The sequence below is a fragment of the Pelodiscus sinensis genome, chromosome 4, assembly GCF_049634645.1.
Source record: "Pelodiscus sinensis isolate JC-2024 chromosome 4, ASM4963464v1, whole genome shotgun sequence".
NCBI classification, from domain to species: Eukaryota; Metazoa; Chordata; order Testudines; family Trionychidae; genus Pelodiscus; species Pelodiscus sinensis.
In genome coordinates, this window is record NC_134714.1 from 106,926,470 (window position 1) to 106,945,823 (window position 19,354).

The 19,354-nt window shown below is 46.9% G+C and overlaps 2 protein-coding genes across 4 annotated transcripts in view; both read left to right on the top strand.

Annotated features, from left to right (window-relative positions):
• LOC102452825 (nuclear receptor-interacting protein 3) overlaps positions 1-19,354 on the top strand; it is a 115,197-nt gene that overhangs the window by 77,436 nt on the left and 18,407 nt on the right. For 2 of the 3 annotated variants that reach the window (XM_075927969.1, XM_075927968.1), the window contains 2 exons: positions 14,542-14,721; positions 16,345-16,427. In XM_075927969.1, the coding sequence (XP_075784084.1) occupies positions 14,542-14,721; positions 16,345-16,427 (263 nt within the window). Of the gene's footprint in view, positions 1-14,541; positions 14,722-16,344; positions 16,428-19,354 lie in introns of those variants that run through there. The other variant, XM_075927971.1, reaches the window with a different exon arrangement.
• LOC102453076 (cilia- and flagella-associated protein 77-like) lies at positions 1,893-14,671 on the top strand. The gene is made up of 2 exons (XM_075927973.1): positions 1,893-2,839; positions 14,542-14,671. Exon 1 carries the CDS (start codon positions 1,992-1,994, stop codon positions 2,826-2,828), a length of 837 nt encoding a protein of 278 aa, XP_075784088.1. The 5' UTR covers positions 1,893-1,991; the 3' UTR covers positions 2,829-2,839; positions 14,542-14,671.

A 19,354-nucleotide genomic window follows, 5' to 3' on the forward strand; every position in this document is an offset into this window, starting at 1 on the left:
TTGTAGCAGGTAGGCCGCATCCCCCACCAGGCACAAAGGCATATCCATATCCCCGAACCTAATGTGGAGGTCGGGGAAGAAGGTCCCGCCATGCAGTCTCTGGCACACGGAGGAGTTGCAGTACACCCGAGCTTTGTGTACCAGCCCACATTGATGTCCAGGAAATGGCTCCGGTGGTCAGACACGGCCTGCAGGATAACCGAGAAGTACCCCTTCCGGTTAATGTAGAGGGAGGCCTGGTGTTCTGGGGCTCCATCCCTGCATCCCGTCGATTGCCCCCCCTGCAGTTGGGAAAGCCCAGGGTGCCAAAGCCCTCGATGACCGCGTCCACATTGGTGAGGCGGATGACTCTGCGGAGCAGCACTACGTTGATGGCCTTGACCACCTGCAGAGAGGGACACAAAACCACCGAGTCTCACTGGGGTGCCAGGGTAGCTGAGAGTGCTCCTTTCCTGCCACTGCCTCGTGCCCCTCCCCAGGAGCAAACCCCCCTGCAATCCTGGCCACCGTGGGCAGTCTGTAGTGCAGCTGGGACAAACAAAACCCTCCTGTGGAGGGGACTTGCACCCCCTCCCCCTCTTTTCCCTAGGGCAGCCCATCCCCTCCTCACACCCACCCCTCCCCACCACAGTGGCCGGAGTCTGCCATACTTGCATGAACACTGTTCCAATGGTGGCTCTCCCCACGCCGAACTGGTTCCCCGTGGATCGGTAGCTATCCGGCATGGAGAGCTTCCAGAGGGTGATGGCCACACGCTTGTGGAGGGGAATGGTGTGCCTCGTGCATGTCCTGTTGCCGCAGAGCTCGAGGAAGGTGTCCTTCATCCTGAAATTCTGGGTCCACTGTTGGTCTCCCCAGCGCTCCAGGATGATGTGGTCCCACCAGTCACTGTTGGTGTCCAGATGCCAGATGAGCGAGGCACGCTGGCATCCAGCTGCTGCTCCTCCATGGCCCCCATGGGGGTCTGGAAGAGGACCTGGGGGTTGGGCTGCTGCAGAAGTTGCCAGGCAGTCTCCAGCACTTGCTGCCAGGCTTGCAGCAAGACATCCAAAATGAGCACCAGAGTGCCTAGAGGCAGCTCTGGCTCCATGGTGCCAAGTGCTGTGGTGTCCCGAGTCAGGGCAACCAAGGCAATCAGAGAAAAAAAATGCTTTGCTGTCCCTCGGCGAGGTTGGCAAGCAAGCAGGAAAAGCTGAGAACCGGCTGTCCAGGGGGGTCCCTTTAAGCACAAGCCTCAGATAGCCTCAGACAGCAGCCACACAAAGCAACTACTGACCGGATGCCCTGCTGGAACTGGTTTCAGCTGCCCTTAAATGCGATTCAGAGTCCCATCAATGTAGATGCGCTATTTCAAAATGCATTTTGTATGTAGATGCATTATTTCGAAATAACTTATTTCGAATTAACTATTTTGAAATAAGATATTTTGAAATAACACTGTAGTGTAGACATACCCTTAGAGACTAACAGATTTGTTAGGACATAAGCTTTTGTGGGTAAAGCCCACTTCCTCAGATGCATTGGAGTACTGGAATATTCACTTCTCCAGACCAAGTGCTATGAATGACCCTCCTCCACCCTGACTTAAGTAGCTTCCATACATCTACTCTCACTTTTGTAACTTCCACTCCAATGCATCTGATGAAATGGGTTTTACCCATGAAAGTGTATGTCCCTAAGGTGCCACAGGACTCCTCTTTGTCATCACTTTCTGTTATGCTGGCCCCGGCAAAGCCTTTCACACCCCTTCAGTGAGCAGCATTAGCCATTCACCCACACAGCCAGCTACATCTGACTGCTGTAAATGGTGACTGAAGAGCAAGCAATAAATATATGGGGCTGGTGACCTATTAAATCATAACAATATAGGCTATATCTTTGTGATGTCACCAGAGCCTCCAGTAACACTTACAGAACTAACAAGCTGAGTTGTCCTCCACAGACAGGAGAGCTGGGAGCGACACTCTCTGCTTGTTTCTCGGTGATCAGCAATGGAAACATCTAGGAGTCCAAAGACCTTTCCGAGTTTGAAAAAGGGGTATTGTGCTAATGCCATCTGCCCCCCTCCCTTGCTGCCTTTGAGAATGGCTGAGGTCCAGCCTGGGATGGAAAATGAGAGGGTTGGAGTTGTGAGGGACACCATGCTCCAGAACCACCTCATCCTCAAGGCTGAGTTAGGAAAGATTCGCCCCAGATGCACACAGTTGCCTGGATCTGATTTTGTGTATGGACTCACCTATCGTAGAGCTGATGGGGGAGTTCCTGAAGCCATAGGCCACTGGAACACCATAAAACGCATTATCAAGGCCCCAAAGCATCTGCCGCGTAATTTTATTGCCATGAACCGTGGAGCAGTCATAGCTGGTCTTGTCACAGCCAAAGAACACTACCGGTACCGCCAAACCCACGACATCCACTGTCCAGAAGATGACGAGCGTCACTTTAAAAGGGACCCACCACGCCTCCCTGATGCCATGAGCTATGGAATGCCAGCTCGCCCATCCACCCCTATCAGAGATGTTCTCCAGCACAAATACAAGGATCTTTGGATGGAGGCACAGAGAACAGCGACTCAGGATCATCATAAGGCAAAACAGAAAATCGTGCAGCCAGGGAAGATATACGAAACACATTCCACTATGCTGAAGAAATACAAACAGCCTATGAAGCTAGATCCGCTTTGGCATTTGCCCCACTTTGAGAAAGTGGGTCGTCACCTTGATACCTTCCCCTGCCAAGGAGCTCGGGAGAAGGCTTTCAAAGTCCACCAGTCAGAAGCGGGAGTCCGATGTGGACTATTTGCCCAGGGCATTTATACAAGCAGCTGAAAACTTGACAGGTTAAATTATTATAAATTATGTAATAAAATAGAATATTCTTGTTTCAGGTCTGAAAAAGAACAGTGGCAGTGATCAAACACAAGGTACTATTTCACAGGTTTTCATGTAACTGGCTAACCATAGTAATACCAACTTGCTTGGAAGAGCTTTTCACTGGTTTGCTAACAAAGAGACAAACAATAAAAAGGGGGTGGTGATGGAAAGAGGGGTGATCTGCAACCCAAAAGAAAAGGTGATTGAGGGTGGAGTGGAGCTAGATGTTATCCACTCTTATTACAAACCGGTGAACATTTCTAGTGGCAGCTCAGAATTTTTTCCACAGAGGTCAGACCAAAACTTCAACTGTTAATATTATAGTGCAGTTCTTCTCCACTCTGCATTTGATATTAGAGAGCCTAATTTTCAGAGGTGCTGAGTACATGTTAAAGTCAAGCCAAGATTGCATTACTATCCTAATTTTGTCTGCTGTCAGAAAGCCTTTCCAGCCATTTATTACATAACACTGTTTGGCGATTCTTACACTGATGAAGCAACAGCCTCTTAAGTCCTTTATGGTGGAGTTTGATAGGGTATGTCTACACTACAGTGCTAATTCGAACTAACGCGTCCAGACTAAAAAACTAGTTCGAATTAGCGTTTTGCTAATTCGAACTAGCTTCTCCACACAGAGTGGACCCTGAACCAGGGTTAAGGATGGCCGGAAGCAGTGCCGACAGGGCATCAGATGAGGACTTAGAGCGTGGAGATGCTGTCTCAGGCTAGCCGAGGGCTGTGCTTAAAGGGACCCGACCCCCACCCCGGACAGACAGTTCTCAGGGGTGCCCCGCTTGCAAAGCAGTCCTGGCTTGGATTGCCCGGAGTACCCACACGGGCACATCACACCACTCGGCCATCAGCCCGGCTGCACTTGCCACAGGCTGCCATCTGGGGAGAAGGGGCAATTGGGGGGCTGCAGGAGAGGTTCCACCCCCAGAAGCCTGCAGAGCCAGCCCAGTCCTCCCCATCGGGGGCTCGTACCCCATTCCTCCCTCACCTCCTTCCACTTACCCCTCCCTAGCCCCCCTTCCTGATGTACAAAGAAAGGACAATTGTGTTCAAAAATAGAATCTCTCTTTATTGATCAAAACTGGGGGATACTGCTAAAAGGAGGTGGGAGAGGGGAAGAGAGAGAGTGGGAGAGGAGAGGGCAACTACAATGATGAGGGGTTTGGAACAGGTCCCATATGAAGAGAGGCTAAAGAGACTGGGACTTTTCAGCTTAGAAAAGAGGAGACTGAGGGGGGATATGATAGAGGTCTATAAAAGCATGAGTGGGGTGGAGAGGGTGCATACAGAAAAGTTCTTCATTAGTTCCCATAATAGAAGGACTAGAGGACACCAAAGGAAAGGAATGGGTAGCAGGCTTCAAACTAGTATGTAATGTACATACATTTAGAACGGGCCTGCTTCTAATGGATGGCAGTGTTACCTCCAGAAAATGAATGCATAATAGGTGGAAGTGATTTTAATCTGACATCTGCAAGTGTGTTAGAAGAATATAGATTTCTTCTCTGTGTTTTGCCCTTCACATATGATCAAACCTCATTTATTTGGACCTGACCTATTCAATAGCATGTATCCAATACAGCGGAAAATGTCCATTTATTGGTACCTGATAGCCAGTGAATCCAAATTATTTTTGTATCCTCTATTTCATTCATATAAGAAAAGGTTGACTGTATCTCAGCACACATTGGGTTTTGGCAGGTATATTTAAATGTAATATTCTAAGTATTAGTTAATTTGCCAGTAATAAATTGTCACCATCATCCTGATGGTAAGCCTGGAGATTGACAGGAAACTTTCATGTATTGGGTAGTTTTCTTTCCAAACAGCTTAATTGTGACTTATAAGACAGTAGTTTTTGTGCACTACCGGCTCCATTTTATCCTCTTAACAAACATTCAGCAAGAATTCTCTTGAGCACCGAAAGTCCAGCAAACCAGCATAGTGGCCACCATGCACTGGACCATGCAAAGTCCTGAGGCCCGCGTGTGGAGTGGAAGCACTGGTTCCAAAACTTTTTACTAAGATGACTCAGCAGCTGCATTTTCGTTATTTGTGACCCACCATTCACTGCGTAGCCTTTCCGCCATCTCATCCTAGTCCTGTGTGGTGCAGATGGGAGGCTGCAATGAGCCCATCCTGCGCCCATCTTGCAGCACCATTTTGACTCAGTCAGAGCACCACTCCAGTGTGGTGCAGCTGCCCCTCTGCTACGAAGGAGAGGCCATTGGGCCAGAACCGAATGGCACAGTGGTTCGGTGTGCAACACCCCAGCAGCACGGCCAGGCCAGACCTGAATGGCACTGCATCCCCGTGTGCCAGGACCTAGCGCAGGGAGCTGGGCCCAGCCCTGCTGGTCAGGATTCACCTCTAGGGGGGTGGACTTACTGTTTAGTGCCCCTTTACCTCCATCCCACTGCTTGCCTTCTGCACCAAGTTGGTAGATTTGTTCACTCGCCTAGGGCCCCGCAGCCAGTTTTAGAACCTTGCTATGACCACAGGGATTAAGGTTGCCAACTTCCTACTCACACAGAACCAAACACCCTTGCCCCACTGCACCTCTCCTCTCCTCTCCTCCACAGCCCCACTCCACCTCCCTCTGTTGCTTGCTCTCCCCACCTTCACTTTCTCAGTTTTACTGGGTGGGGGCAGTAAAGGGTCTGGTTGTGGCTCTGAGGTAGGGCTGGGGATGAGGGATTTGGAGTACAGGGGAGAGGGGGGACAACTCTGGCTGGGACTGAAGGATTCAGAGAGCAGCAGGAGGATCGGGGCTGGGACAAAGAGTCAGAGTGCAGGGGGTTCTCAGAGATGCAGGTTCTGGGCAGTGCTAACCTCCCGAGAAGCAATGGCCTGGCTTCCCCCTCCAGCTCCTACCTTGTAGAGCTGTCTGGCCGTGCCTCACACTGCCCCATCTGCAGGCGCTACCCCTGCAGCTCCTATTGGCTGGGATTCCCAGCCAATGGGTCCTTTGGGTGGGGGAAGCATGCAAAGTCCCCTGGCTGTCCTTATGCATAGGAACAGGAAGGGAGAGATAGTGCTGTTTTGGCCTTAGCCCTGCTGTGCTCACCAGACTTTTAATGGCTTTTGACTGGGCACTCTGGTCGAACACTGGGCATTTGGTAACCCTAACCAGGTTGGGGCCCACCACTTGGAAAGCCCTGGAGCAGAGCTTTCAACGCTGACTGCCAATACCATTGGGGCAGATTCCTCCAAAAGAATCAAACGTACATGGATTTGGGTGACGAGCTCCCACCCTTTAACAAGGATGAAAGACAGAGAACCAGCTTGCTTGGTGGATCCTTTTATGGTCCATTTAGGCCACTAGTTATAATCGTCTCTCCTGGTGTCATCTTTGACTGGTGGCGTGTTGGGCCACGGAGATGAAGGCTCCTCTTGCCGGACAGCAAGTGGTCTCAAACACCAAAGGGCAGCATCAGAACAGTGGGACAGAGTCACTAATGGTATGTGACAGCAGAGCAAAGGCACCAGCAGGAAGGCAGGCAGACTGGACCAGTGGAGCATTTGTCCAATTCATCCCAAATCCTGCACTCTGCTGGCCTCCAGGGAGAGAGGTGGCCAAGTGCACTGTGTTCAGCGATCGTTAGCTGATGCGCAGGTTAGAGGTGTAAGGTGGGGCACATCTAATCAATAATCAAGTAGCTGTAACCAGCTGCTTGGTGGCCTACCTGCCAGTGGCGTAGCCAGGGGTGGGCCTGAGCGGGCTGTGGACCATCCACTTTGCATCCAGGCCCACCCACACCTCTCCCCACCTTTACGCCAGCTGAGGATCAGGGCTGGGCTTCTCGGGCTTACCCTGCTCTGCCAGGTGGTGCAGCTGGGGCAGTGGGACCAAAGTGTAGGAGCTGACCTCCACCCCCACTATTTCCCACCCACCTGCAGCTGGGGCCCACCCAAGTGCACCCTTCTGGCTACACCCCCTGCTTAGCTCCATGGAAAGAGTGCAAGAGAGAAGCTAGGCCAGTATTTGGGAAGGACCTGTTTAAAAGTAAAGTAGGGATGTAATCAAACTCCCCTCACTTACTCAAATACCCAGTTATTGAAGCACAGTTTTTAAGAGTTAGAAGTTGGTGCTGTTTGTGTATAAAGCTAAGTTCTACATGTGAGAAGAAAAAAATCAAAAGTAAGTTTTTTTACTCGCAAGAGCTGATGTGACATGCAGGAGCCTGTTTTGCTGTGTTGCGTCAATATTATTGCATTATTCGGTAAAAGGCAAAAGGCTCTCCTGTGGCTCTTCCCCCGTAGCAAAGGGATACGCTCAAGTGGCCCATTTGAAAATCTTTTTACTTGCAAGGTGCCTCTCAGAAAACTTTGAAAGCTCGAGCCATGGGATTTCTGCCTGGCCAGTACGTCACCAGGAGTAGCAAAGCACATGGATAACACAGCAGTGGGACATGGGAAACTTTAAAAATAAATTCCCTCAAGCCTTACCTTCCTTTCTAAGCTAGAATTTGGAGTTTTTCAGGATTAATCCTAACATTATGGTCCCTTCCTGCCATTCTCAACCCATTGTAAACTCACTGACAGGCACTAGGACAAGGATCTCCCTGCCTTGCGGGAGGAAGCCATGTAATGCCAATGAGCACAAGCGCAGATGACCAAGCGGTATGTGAATAGGCTTGTGCCATGGTGATTGATGATGAGTGTGAGATTCTCAGGGTGTCTGGGAACATGGTGCTCCCTGGCCCAACCTTTTCAGCCTGTGCTTAGGGACGTGTGCCTCCCACAACTCTGCCTCTGTACTGAATAATACCCAACATGTGAAGTGTCATTCCTGCCTTGCCAGGGGAAATGTAGAGCCTGTTGAGTAAATGAGATGCTGGGCACTGGCAGAAAGAAGCATTATTATAATTAAGCTCCCTTCTTTGGCCTCCGGGATGAAACAGCACTAAAAATACTTTCCTCATCCTTATTATTATTTGTCAAGTTTTTTGGTATGCTCCACCCTGTGAGAGTCAGCCAGGCTACACAGGCCTCGCCTCCAGGAGTGTACAGGCTCGTTACATCCTGGCAAAACAGTTCAGATAAAGGTACACTAGCTGAGGGGGCAGGCTTGCGGTAGTGCAGAAAGCATGGAGTCATGGGGTTGCTGCCCTGGAAAGGCTGTGGGGAAGAGGATGGGGCAGGGTTGGATGTAGAGAAAGAGGAGCTGTGTCCAGGCAGAAGGGGGGATGGTGTGAGGAGGAGCACGGTGGGACTGATGAAGGTGAGGCATTAGTGGAGCATGAGGAGGGGTTGTAGACCAGAAGAGCACATACGTGGGAGGGGCCTTGCTCAGCTCCACTGAATTAGACCAGCAGCATTGAACAGTGGTGGGCTTCAGTGTATGGAAGGGGATGAGTGAAGGGAGACCGACGTTATGGCATCAAAAAGGAATTGAGGCGCTAGCTGTCCCCTAGGGGACTGAACCCTGGAGGATCTTTCAAGATTAGGCCCATAGAAATCTTTCCAGTGACACACTCTGTGTGAGTAAAAGTAAGTATGTGCCAGAGGAAAAAAATCAAAATGCCATAGAATTTATGTGGAATAATTTGTACTTACATGCTGAAGGTACATGTTAATTTAAAGGACATTACTAGGCAGAGTACTAAGCATATTAACTCTCAAATGGAGGGAGTGTTGTCTCAAAGTTTCTATATTGGCACCACATTGCCCTAAGATGATAAACACCCCGTCCTGTCATAACTCTCCAAGGAGTTGGCCCGGCATGTGAGGGCACATCTCCATGTCACTTTCCAGCATGGGAACGGAAGATGAGATGCTGCTGGAGTAGCTAGGAAGTGGAGTCATCTCCTGTCTTGGCTTCCAAATGCCCAGCTCAGTGTGTCTCCTGCACTCGGGCTCCCCTCTGTCCCTGGAGCTGAATCCTTCTTCCCCAAGCTCCACTGGGCTTTCCACTCAGCTCTAGCCCTGCGGGATGAGAAACTGAAGCCCGTGCCCTGAGGAAGAGAGTGAAGAAGCCAAGAACACAAATAGAAACTGATTGCCTCTCCTCCCTCCCCTGGAGAGGGCATTCCAGGGGCTGCGCCTGTTGGTAGTTCACTCCCAGTCCCTAGAAAAGCAACAGGCCACATCTTTACTCCATTTTGTAGGAGCTCAGGGTCTTCCTGGCCTGGACTGGAGAAAGGGGAAAGCACATGGCCATGGAGTGAGAGGCGAGCAGATAGCTGAGGGAATCACAGTTGTGTGTGTGTGTATGCATGAGTGCACATGTGAGCTAATCTCTTTTTTGGACCAACTTCTGATGGTGAAAGATCTCTGGGACCTGAAGAGAATGATCCAATACAAGATATTATCTCAATAGCCTTGCCCCTAGGACCAACCTGGCTACCACACTGCAAATGACTAATATCTGTCAGGTGTGGTTCATTCTTCCTTTGTTCAGCACATATTGGGACCACCCAACCCTGAAAGGGACTGGGCAGAGCTCCCAAATCAGCACTTGGCTCATGATGTGCCTGAGGGGCTCCTTAGCCTTGTTCTGGCAGGTTTCTTTGCCAGGCACGAACTCCATGGTGGAGTATATTTTTGGCAGGAGGCTGGAATGTGATCAGGAAGTTACAGGCCACGGTACTTAGGCTGATGTACTTGCAGATTTCACATATTAGGCACAATTTGAATGGGAACTCATGGAATCAAACCATCTTCACATTGTCAGTTTCATCTCACACATACAATTCCCACCCTATTCCTGAGTGGCTCTTCCAGGCACACCACACTATTCAATGCAATTTCACTCATTATAATACTCAATCTAGTGTCTCTCAAGCACAGCAGCTGGATGCTTCAGAAACATTGCAAATAATGGTCCTCATTAAAAATATCTGGAAAGACACAGTATTTGCTTCTCTTTCCTGTTCCTTTGTTGGGACAGACTCTTCTCTGCTGTAAATTGGCTTAGGTCCATTGATTTCAATCAAGCTACTACACCAGTTAATTCCAGCTGAGGATCTACCCCAAAGAATTTGGAATATATTGGCTGTAGCACACTGTTTTGATACATGCGTTAGCTTTACACAAATGTAGTCCTTTTTTTTTCTCTGTACAAGCAGCAGGGATGCATCTATTTTTTTGAAAAAAAAAAATGTTGTCAGTATAGCTTGACAATAGGAGCATAGGACTTGATATGCTGGATCAGACCGGTGGTCTGTCTAGTCCAGTTCACTTTCTCACAGTGGCTAGTACCACAGGCAAGTACAAGAAACCTTATGGTATGCCTCTGTATACTCCCAAGGCCCGTTTCTTCCTAAACTCCCATTAGTTAAAATGATATCTTATGTCCTGAAACATGAGGGTTTCTAGTCCTTTTATAATCCTGACAATGTATCATATGGCTCTCATATTCTTGTTAGCTACATAAATGTCCAATGTTCACATAAAAATACAGCTTGTGAGTTCCTGTTATTTTTTGTTGGTTATCTTGGATAGCATGCTGGGTATCTTAGCCATATGTGGGGGCCAGCTGTACTACTCAGCTATTGCTCAGTATCCCAGGTATGACATGCTACAGGATGTTTTGGAGAGTAGAAGAATAAAAGCAGCTTTTATAGCTGCCCTAGTAATTTTTGTTCTTACCCATTTCCATGGAAACAATGCAGTCTAGTTGTCAGGGCAGGTCACCTGTTCCCCAGCTGAATCTTTACAGTAAGCAATACCCCATATCCAGTTCTCTAGGTTTCGAAGATGACTAAAGAAAGGGCTTCTGTATTATTACTATCCTACTACCTTAGGGATACATCTACATATCAGGGGTAAAGTTGGATTAAGTTACGCAACTTCAGCTACATCAATTGTATAGCTTAAGTTGAAATAGCTTAATTTGGCTTTTGGTGCTGTCTACACAGCAGGAAATTGAAGGAAGAGTGTTCTTCCTTCGACTTCCCTTACTCCTCATGAATTAAGTGGGAGTAAGAAGTCTTCCAACTCGACATTATTTTGAAATAAAACTTGTAGTGTAGACACGCACTATGTTATTTTGGAATAACATCAGTTATTCCAAAATAACACTGCTGTGTAGACGTACCATTGGTGTGTTCCTGGCACCTTATAGAAATACATGAATACAAGAGCAATATTCCCAGGAGCTTACAAACAAAATTAGACAGCTGACACAAGAAATATCAATGGACCAAGGGGATGAGAGAAAGTGGAAGGTGGGAATAACAGAAAATGATGGAAAAGGAAAACCTACTCTTGGATGAGCCATATGAGAAGTGAATTTTGACGAGTGGTTTGCAGGAAGAGAGAAAAGTTGCTTGTCACATAAAAATTCTGTCTTGCTCTCAAAAAGCCTTTGCTGTAGTATCTAGGCACAATGACGTAAATAGGACACAACGAGTTCTATCTAGGAATAGGCAGACCTTAGATTCTCCATAGAGGGCCTCATTTCAGTATCCTGAATTAAACTGGTTTTTGGGTTTTCCTGTCATTTTAGGCGCCAGAAGCCAAGGCAGAAGGGAGGGCCTGCCCAAAATGCAGATGACTACATTACATTAAAGTAGGGTCCAAACTGGAGATAGTCACAAGCTTCAGGAAATAGGACTAAGATCTGCCCCATGTGTTGCTTTCTTGTGTCTTCTGGCTAGTCTGCAAAACACAAAGCTCTCTGGCAGTGCTTGAGGAAAATCACTGCTGCCCCAAAGCATACTTGTTTCACTTCCTGCTGCTAGGTAATGTCTCACCCTGCAGAAGGAGTCTGTGGAGCTCAGTCTGAGGACTGGAGAGATGATATCTACTACAGTATAAACCGAGTCTTCATGCTCTGTTGTTTTCAACAATTTACTGGGCACTCCGCCAAGAGGCGGTGAGGGGAGGACACTGCGAAAGATGATTACTCTGCTTGAAAAGGTCTTTCCTCTTTTCCTTTCTTTAACTGATCTGGCTGCCATTTTCCAACAAGATCTTTGCAACAGTTAGTTGATTTTCAGTGTCTCTTTCCAGCATTTGACTCATCTCTCTGACTAATGCTCCTCACTCTGTATTGCACAAGAAAGCCAAGGAAAATAAAAATTTGAACAGATTATTTAATAATAGCCTTGGAATGATGCTGAAGGGAGACTTTTCAACTTTTTTTTTTTTAAAGATAACATATACAATGGATTGGAACATACAAACTCTGCTTGTCCTACTGAAGGTAGCATTGGCCTCAGACTTCAGAGGAACTAGTATTAATAAAAGATGTTTTCAGTTGCACTTGTAACCCATATTCCCACAGGATGGCTCTTCAGTGGCTGGTCCATACACAGATTAAAGAGTGTGGTACAGCTGCTGGTTGGGGAGCTTAGTTTTTTAAATCCACGGTCCACGCCCACTGATGACTCCTGGTGGAGCTTGTCACAAGTGCATTGTAAGACCCGTTGCTCTGGAAATCAATGTGAGACTGTGAAGCAAGGGGGCAAAGCTCTGCGCCAGCATGGCCCTCTCTTGCTTCTGTAGTAACTTCTTCCACAGGGAATGGGTGGGGGTGCTTGGGAACTGCTGGTTTGGGAAAGTGTCCAGACTGACATTGACTTCTGAATGTTTGGAAACTCTAATCACTACCACTGCTGACCTGGGCTGGATGTGAGCTGATGACCTACATGTGAAAGGCTCCCTATCTGGGAACTTATAACATGAGCCATCAAGTCCTCATCTTTGGTGAATTTTAGGTGTGGATTCAGTGCTTGTAAAAATGCATGTTGTACTGTAGGAAAAACCAAAGGACTGAAGGTTTGCAATCCTCTTCAAACCACTTTCCCTTCTGCCTCTAGGAAGTGCTAGCACTGTTAGGTTTTTCTGCTCCTTCTATTTACAGAATGGTGTGTTGTGCAGCTGACTTTGTTTCGATTGCTTTCCCTGTGATCACAGTGCTGGTTCTGCTCCTAATGCTTCTGCTTGAAACGGGAGGACTCTTTTCTTAAGTGATTTCTTCATGCCACAGTGTAGCGTATCTACACAATTTAAAAAGCGGAACAAGTTCTCTCACCTTCACTTATATAATACCCTGCTGTGAAATTAGTCCCATTGATTTCACTGGGAATAAGATATTGCTCACTACAAATAAGGGTGAAAGAATTGGCCCCATTACTTATTTGATCATAATGTTGACAGCATAATTAGAATTCCAATCTTTCATTGCTACTGACTGCTGGGTACAGAACTGAGTATGTTATCTCACTATACAGAGCATGCTCTTCTGAGTGCTAATCACACAAAACATCATCAGCAGATCGAGACATTTTATTTTCCTTTCGATACAAAAATAATAAATATGAAAAAAGAAATTACAAGTTTGAATGGCAACCAGTATTTTACCATGTCTATCTGATTCTTATCAATGTAATATAGTTTAACTTCTTCTGCAAATGTGATGACCCCAAACATGAAATGCCAACAGTGTATTTGTGTTTTCTTATCGTCTGACTTTCTGTATGCCATGTTACATTAGTCTCTTGAAATCTTTACTATTTCACATGCTTCACTGAAAATGTTAAAACAAAAGAATGTCACAGCAAAGAGTTTGCAAACTAATTTAAAAAATACAGGCTGATTTTCAAAGGTGCCTAAGGGAGTTAGGCACCCAGACTGAAATGAAATTCCATTGAGAGTTAGGTGTCTCACTGTGATATTCACCTTTGCAAATAAACAATATGCAGGCAAATGTTCAGGTTGGAGGTGGTGGGAAGGTATCTCCGGTGAGGAGACGAAGCTCATTAGAAAAATGTAGAGGGCACAATCCTCTGTTGGCTGAAGCATGGACTATAGGACCTAACAGGTCACTTCCACCTCTAAGTGCCTGTGAGTGTATGCACCATTCCACGGCCAATGCAGAAAGTCTTTGTGAAAGCTGTGTGCCGTCAAGAAAGGCTTAGAGAGGCAGGGGTGTTTGTTGCACAGGAAGTGGGAAGCTGTGGAGAGGTGAAGAACAGCATGAAGGAGTACATGAAGAGTAAAGGGAAAAGAGCTACAGAGCATGAAGTTTAATTTGGACCAAATTCTTATCCAAAGGGTTGAATTCTATGTGAACATAGACAATATTTGTGTAGTCGTCTTTCCACAATTGTGCATATCCAATTTCATTTCACATTTAGGTGACTGTGTAGTACACCCAAATCAGTTGGTTGAATCTGTGATGATTCATGTCAAACAAGTGTAGAAAGCAGGCACTACATTAAGACACATGCTTATTTCATAAATGATCTATCTCCAGCTTGAGAGATGAAAGGTCTTTGCATCTATCTACTCAATAGGTCACATAGAACTTCCACATAATAAACAAGGCACTTAGACAAAGGCCAAATTATTACCAGTGAAGATTCTAAATAGTTGAAGAATCAAATAGCTCTTCTTAAGTCTTTCTTAAATCTGTTCTGATTCCCATATTAACATCATGCCCCCAGCTTGGCTATCCTCTTGGAAGGTGAAATAATGCTCTTCAAATCTATTTTGATATCATGGAGGAATTTTCCCTTGGCTAATACATTATACTTCCAGTTCCTTTGGTCTAGAAATTCCTATTAAGTGTAGCTGAAGTCAAGCAAGTTTTATAGCCTTTGATGTTTATATAGAAGACTTGTTGAGACTAATCACTGACCAATGGAGCCCAACGGCATGATTATCATTTTATTATTGTATTTTTAATATTTGTTTTGTTTTAAAGCAACCACATAACATTCTGCAAAGACGTTTACTGGAGACAAATTTATCAAAATTACAAAATAACCGAGGGACATGGACTCCAAAAAATGACATCTTAGCACAGACCAATAAGCTGAATCAAACCAACCCAGACAACCCAAAGCAAAAGGAGGAAGAAGACTTAATATTTGTGTGCTGTCAGGTAATGCTGCTTTGACTTCTTCACCAGATTTTCCTAAACCCTTTTATTATATCAACAGTGCAGGAGGAATTGAACCCACCCTCATAACAAAGGCAGAGCTAAGCTCCTTGTTTTCCAGAGTCAGTGTTATGAAGTCCAATGATTTTGCTGATGGGATATTACTTTTGATAGGTGTCTGTTTTCATTCCTTTTCCAATGTTGACAGCCCTGAAAAAATGCATTGTTACTTTCCTGCTAACTGTACCCTTTAATGCAATGGATATAATAGCAGTTTGGCAAAACAAAGGCTCCATTAGCCTTCAAATACAACTGTTGTACAACTAACTGCTGGGTGACGCAAACATAAGTTTCCTGGGGCTGTGGAATTCCTGTGGTCCTAGGACACCCAGTATAATTAATCTTTCCATCATCCGCATCACCATCAAACCCTAAAGCCCTCCTTTGTAGGCAGGATCTGTCTGTGGGAATGGCCTGCATGCCATTCCCTTTGACATCTGAGCATATAGGATAGCAGATCTGGGGAATGTTTATTTTAAAAGTTGTGATCATTTTATTTTGTGATAGACACCTCCTGCGTAGCCTCTCTGTCTTAGTCCCTGCAGGTCCCTTCTCCCTTTCCATGCGGCAATCCCTTCCTGCCATCTCTGAAGGTTGGAGGTAGCTGAAGATGCTTATGTATATAGCGTCAACAAGATGCTCAGTGTTGTATATATGTCCAGATCCACAGATGCTCTATTGTGGTTTAGCTACACTGAAGTCAGTGTAGTGATGTTGATTAACATCAACTGAGGAACTGGGCCTGTAATTTCTGGCGGGGATGAGGAAGTTTTGATTGGTAGCCTGTGGTCTTCTCTCTGCATTGTGCCTTTATCACTCTCCATTGAGAAACTTTGCCGGCCAAGAAATGGGATGTGAGACCTTTGGGAAAGGGGCAGCCCGAGGACACTACAGTGAGAACTATTTCTTTACATACCTGCTTGGCCCAATATCTACAGACAAAAGGTTCAGTGGGAGTTGCAGCTGCACCTCACAGGATCCAACTCTACATCTGCATTATTCACTTAAACTGGGGTGTGCAATAAGGGGCCTGTGAGCTAGAAGTGGTTTGCCAGGGCTAGCCTCAAATGGGCTGTCACTGCTACCAGTGTATCCACAGGCATGGCCTCTTCCAAGTTCCGCTGGCCACAGATTGACGTTCCTAGCCAAAGGGAGCTGTTGGAAGCAGTGTCTCAGTTCATGCTGCTTCCCGCAGCTCCCATTGGCTGGGAACAGTGATCTGTGGCCAATCAGAGTTGCAAAAAGCCTTACCTGTGGATGCGCAGGTAAATATAGCACCGGCAGCCTGCTAGGGGCTAATCCTGGTGAACCACATCTTGTCTATGGGTCACTTATTGCCTGACTTAACCATTAGTTTGACATCCTTACATGCATCAACCCCGCAGTTCAGAAGCTGAGGGAAATAGAAAAGAAAATGCTGAAACAATGAAACCTCAACAGCGACATAGCAAGTGCTAGCCGAGTGCTGTGTTCCATGTACATGCGCCTGAGCACATATGCAATTAACACTGGATTTCTTTCTTGAATTCTCTTCTTCTTTTCACATGCTCTGTTTTCTCCTTGCAGTGTGCTGGAAAGGACTTGAAAGCTCTGATTGACACCAGTTGTCAGTATAATCTCCTATCATCTGCATGTTTGGATAGGCTGGGGTAAGTGGCCTGTTTAAAATGAACTCCCAGTACAAGGCAGCATGCTGAGTACTCACACATACTATCGTTGCTTCTGAGCAAATGAAGAAAACTTTCAGACTTTCCAAATTATTTCTGAAACAGTCTGTTGAGCTGGAATTTGTGCTTCTCAGCACAAGAGTCTTCATTTTGAGGAAATAAAAACCATACTCGCTAGTGTGTATGCAAGCCACTGCCCTTACTGGATGGAATCAGAATTATGCAATTGTGCTTCATAACTTGCTATATGATGACGATCCATTAGCTCTGCTGGGAGGGGCCTATATCCTTGCCTTCATTATGTAACTCCACCTTACCGTCATATATAGCAGTGGCATTCCCCAGCAGAGAAAGAGATTTCTTCTCACTCATTACAAATGTACAATTAATGTTGAAAAGGGTATGGGGTTATTTTTTTGCGGGCACAATCCTACAAGTCCAGAGAACTCCCACTGAAATAAACCTACCACAGCAGTGCTGTGAATTAAAAAACCAATAGCCTTTTGGGAAGGTAAAGGGGACTTTCTACCTAAACCAGTTCATCTCCAGAATACGTCCTTTGTCAGGCTTGGACCTATTCATATTTTTTTTACTCCCAGTTTGCTCATTTTTATATCTCTGTAATGAAATTTTAATGAAAGGCTCCCTGGTCTGTTGTGTATTCTCAGAAGTATGGTAGCCTTTGATGTTCTGTGATGCCACCCTGTATAGAACGATTTAGAAGACATTAAAATTAAGGACTTGACCTTGCAGATACTTAATGCAGGACATAGTACTCTCTGCCATGCCTCGTCCCATTGACTTTAAAGAAAGACTGGTGCCCCTGGGACTCATCTGTAGTGTTTGTAAGCTGTGCCCTAACATGGGGTATGTCTACACTACAGCACTAATTCGAACTAATTTAGTTCGAATTAATTAATTCGAACTAAGCTAATTCGAACTAACGCATCCAGACTAAAAAACTAGCGTTTTGCTAATTCGAACTAGCATGTCCACACTGAGTGGACCCTGAACCGGGGTTAAGGATGGCTGGAAGCAGTGCCGGCAGGGCATCAGATGAGGACTTAGAGCGTGGAGCTGCTGTCTCAGGCTAGCCAAGGGCTATGCTTAAAGGGACCCGACCCCCACCCCAGACAGACAGTTCTCAGGGGTGCCCCGCTTGCAAAGCAGTCCTGGCTTGGATTGCCCGGAGTACCCACACTGGGCACATCACACCACTCGGCCATCAGACCGGCTGCACTTGCTGCAGGCTGCCATCTGGGGAGAGGGGGCAATTGGGGGGCTGCAGGAGAGGTTCCACCCCCAGAAGCCCGCAGAGCCAGCCCTGTCCTCCCCATTGGGGGCTCGTACCCCATTCCTCCCTCACGTCCTTCCACTTACCCCTCCCTAACCCCCCTTCCTGATGTACAAAATAAAGGACACTTGTGTTCAAAAATAGAATCTCTCTTTATTGAACAAAACTGGGGGAGACTGGGAAAAGGAGGTGGGAGAGGGGAAGAGAGAGGGTGGGAGAGGGGACTAAAGAGACTGGGACTTTTCAGCTTAGAAAAGAGGAGATGGAGGGGGGATATGATAGAGGTCTATAAAAGCATGAGTGGGGTGGAGAGGGTGCATACAGAAAAGTTCTTCATTAGTTCCCATAATAGAAGGACTAGAGGACACCAAAGGAAAGGAATGGGTAGCAGGCTTCAAACTAATAACAGACAATTCTTCTTCACAAAGCAAAGAGTCAACCTGTGGAACTCCTTGCTGCAGGAGGCTGTGAAGGCTAGAACTAGAACAGAGTTTAAAGAGAAGTGAGATCAATTCATGGAGGTTGGGTCCATGGAGTGGTATTAGCCAGGGGGTAGGAGTGGTGTCCCTGCCCAAAGTTTGTGGAAGGCTGGAGAGGGATGGCACGAGACAAATGGCTTGGTCACTGTCTTTGGTCCATCCCCTCCAGGGTCCCTAGGGTTGGCCGCTGTCGGCAGACAGGCTACTGGGCTAAATGGACCTTTGGTCTGACCCAGTATGGCCATTGTAAGCTCAGGGTCGGGGGGTCTCAGTGGACCACCTTGATTTTCATGCCAACCTGCTCCTGGGTGGCCAGGCTGGCAGCTATCCTGCCCTAGACGGCCACTTTCCTGTGCCTAGTGCGGAGATCGTGGACGAGGTCCACGATGTCTGCACTGGACCAGGTGGGTGCCCGCCTCTTGCGGTCCCGGGCAAGCTCCCGGGAGCCGCCAGCCTGGTCCCGGGAAGAGGGGGACGGCTGGGGGGCATCGGGTGGCTGGCTTGAGCCGTGCCAGGTGCAGGGTCTGCTGGCTGGGTGCTGGCAGGCTTGCACCTGGCACGGGCACCGTAGCCAGCCCGTGCCCCTTTAAGGGGTCCGGGGCCGGGAGGGGGGCAATAGAGTTTCCCTGGTGTTGGCCAGAGTGGCCACCAGGGAAAGCTGGGGAGGGCTAGCCTCCCACTAGTTCGAATTAAGGGGCTACAGAGCCCTTAATTCGAACTAGTAAGTTCGAACTAGGCTTAGTCCTCGTAGAATGAGGTTTACCTAGTTCGAACTAAGCGCTCCGCTAGTTCGAATTAAGTTCGAACTAGCGGAGCACTAGTGTAGCGCCTATCAAAGTTAATTCGAACTAACGTCCGTTAGTTCGAATTAACTTTGTAGTGGAGACATACCCATGGTGATTAGGGGTCTGTTCTTATTCCTACTGATGTTGGTGGCCAAAGTTCTCCCCACCCAAGAGAGAGGAAATATGTTTAGTGATATTAGAGAACTGACTTATAATCATATATGGCAAAACTCCCATTGACTTCAGTGGAGTGGGATCATTCTCTGGGTGGATAATTAATCAAAAAAACCTGTTGATGCTCTCCCTCCCCCTCAGCAACACTGAGGTTTCCAAATCAGCTTAGCAGGACTA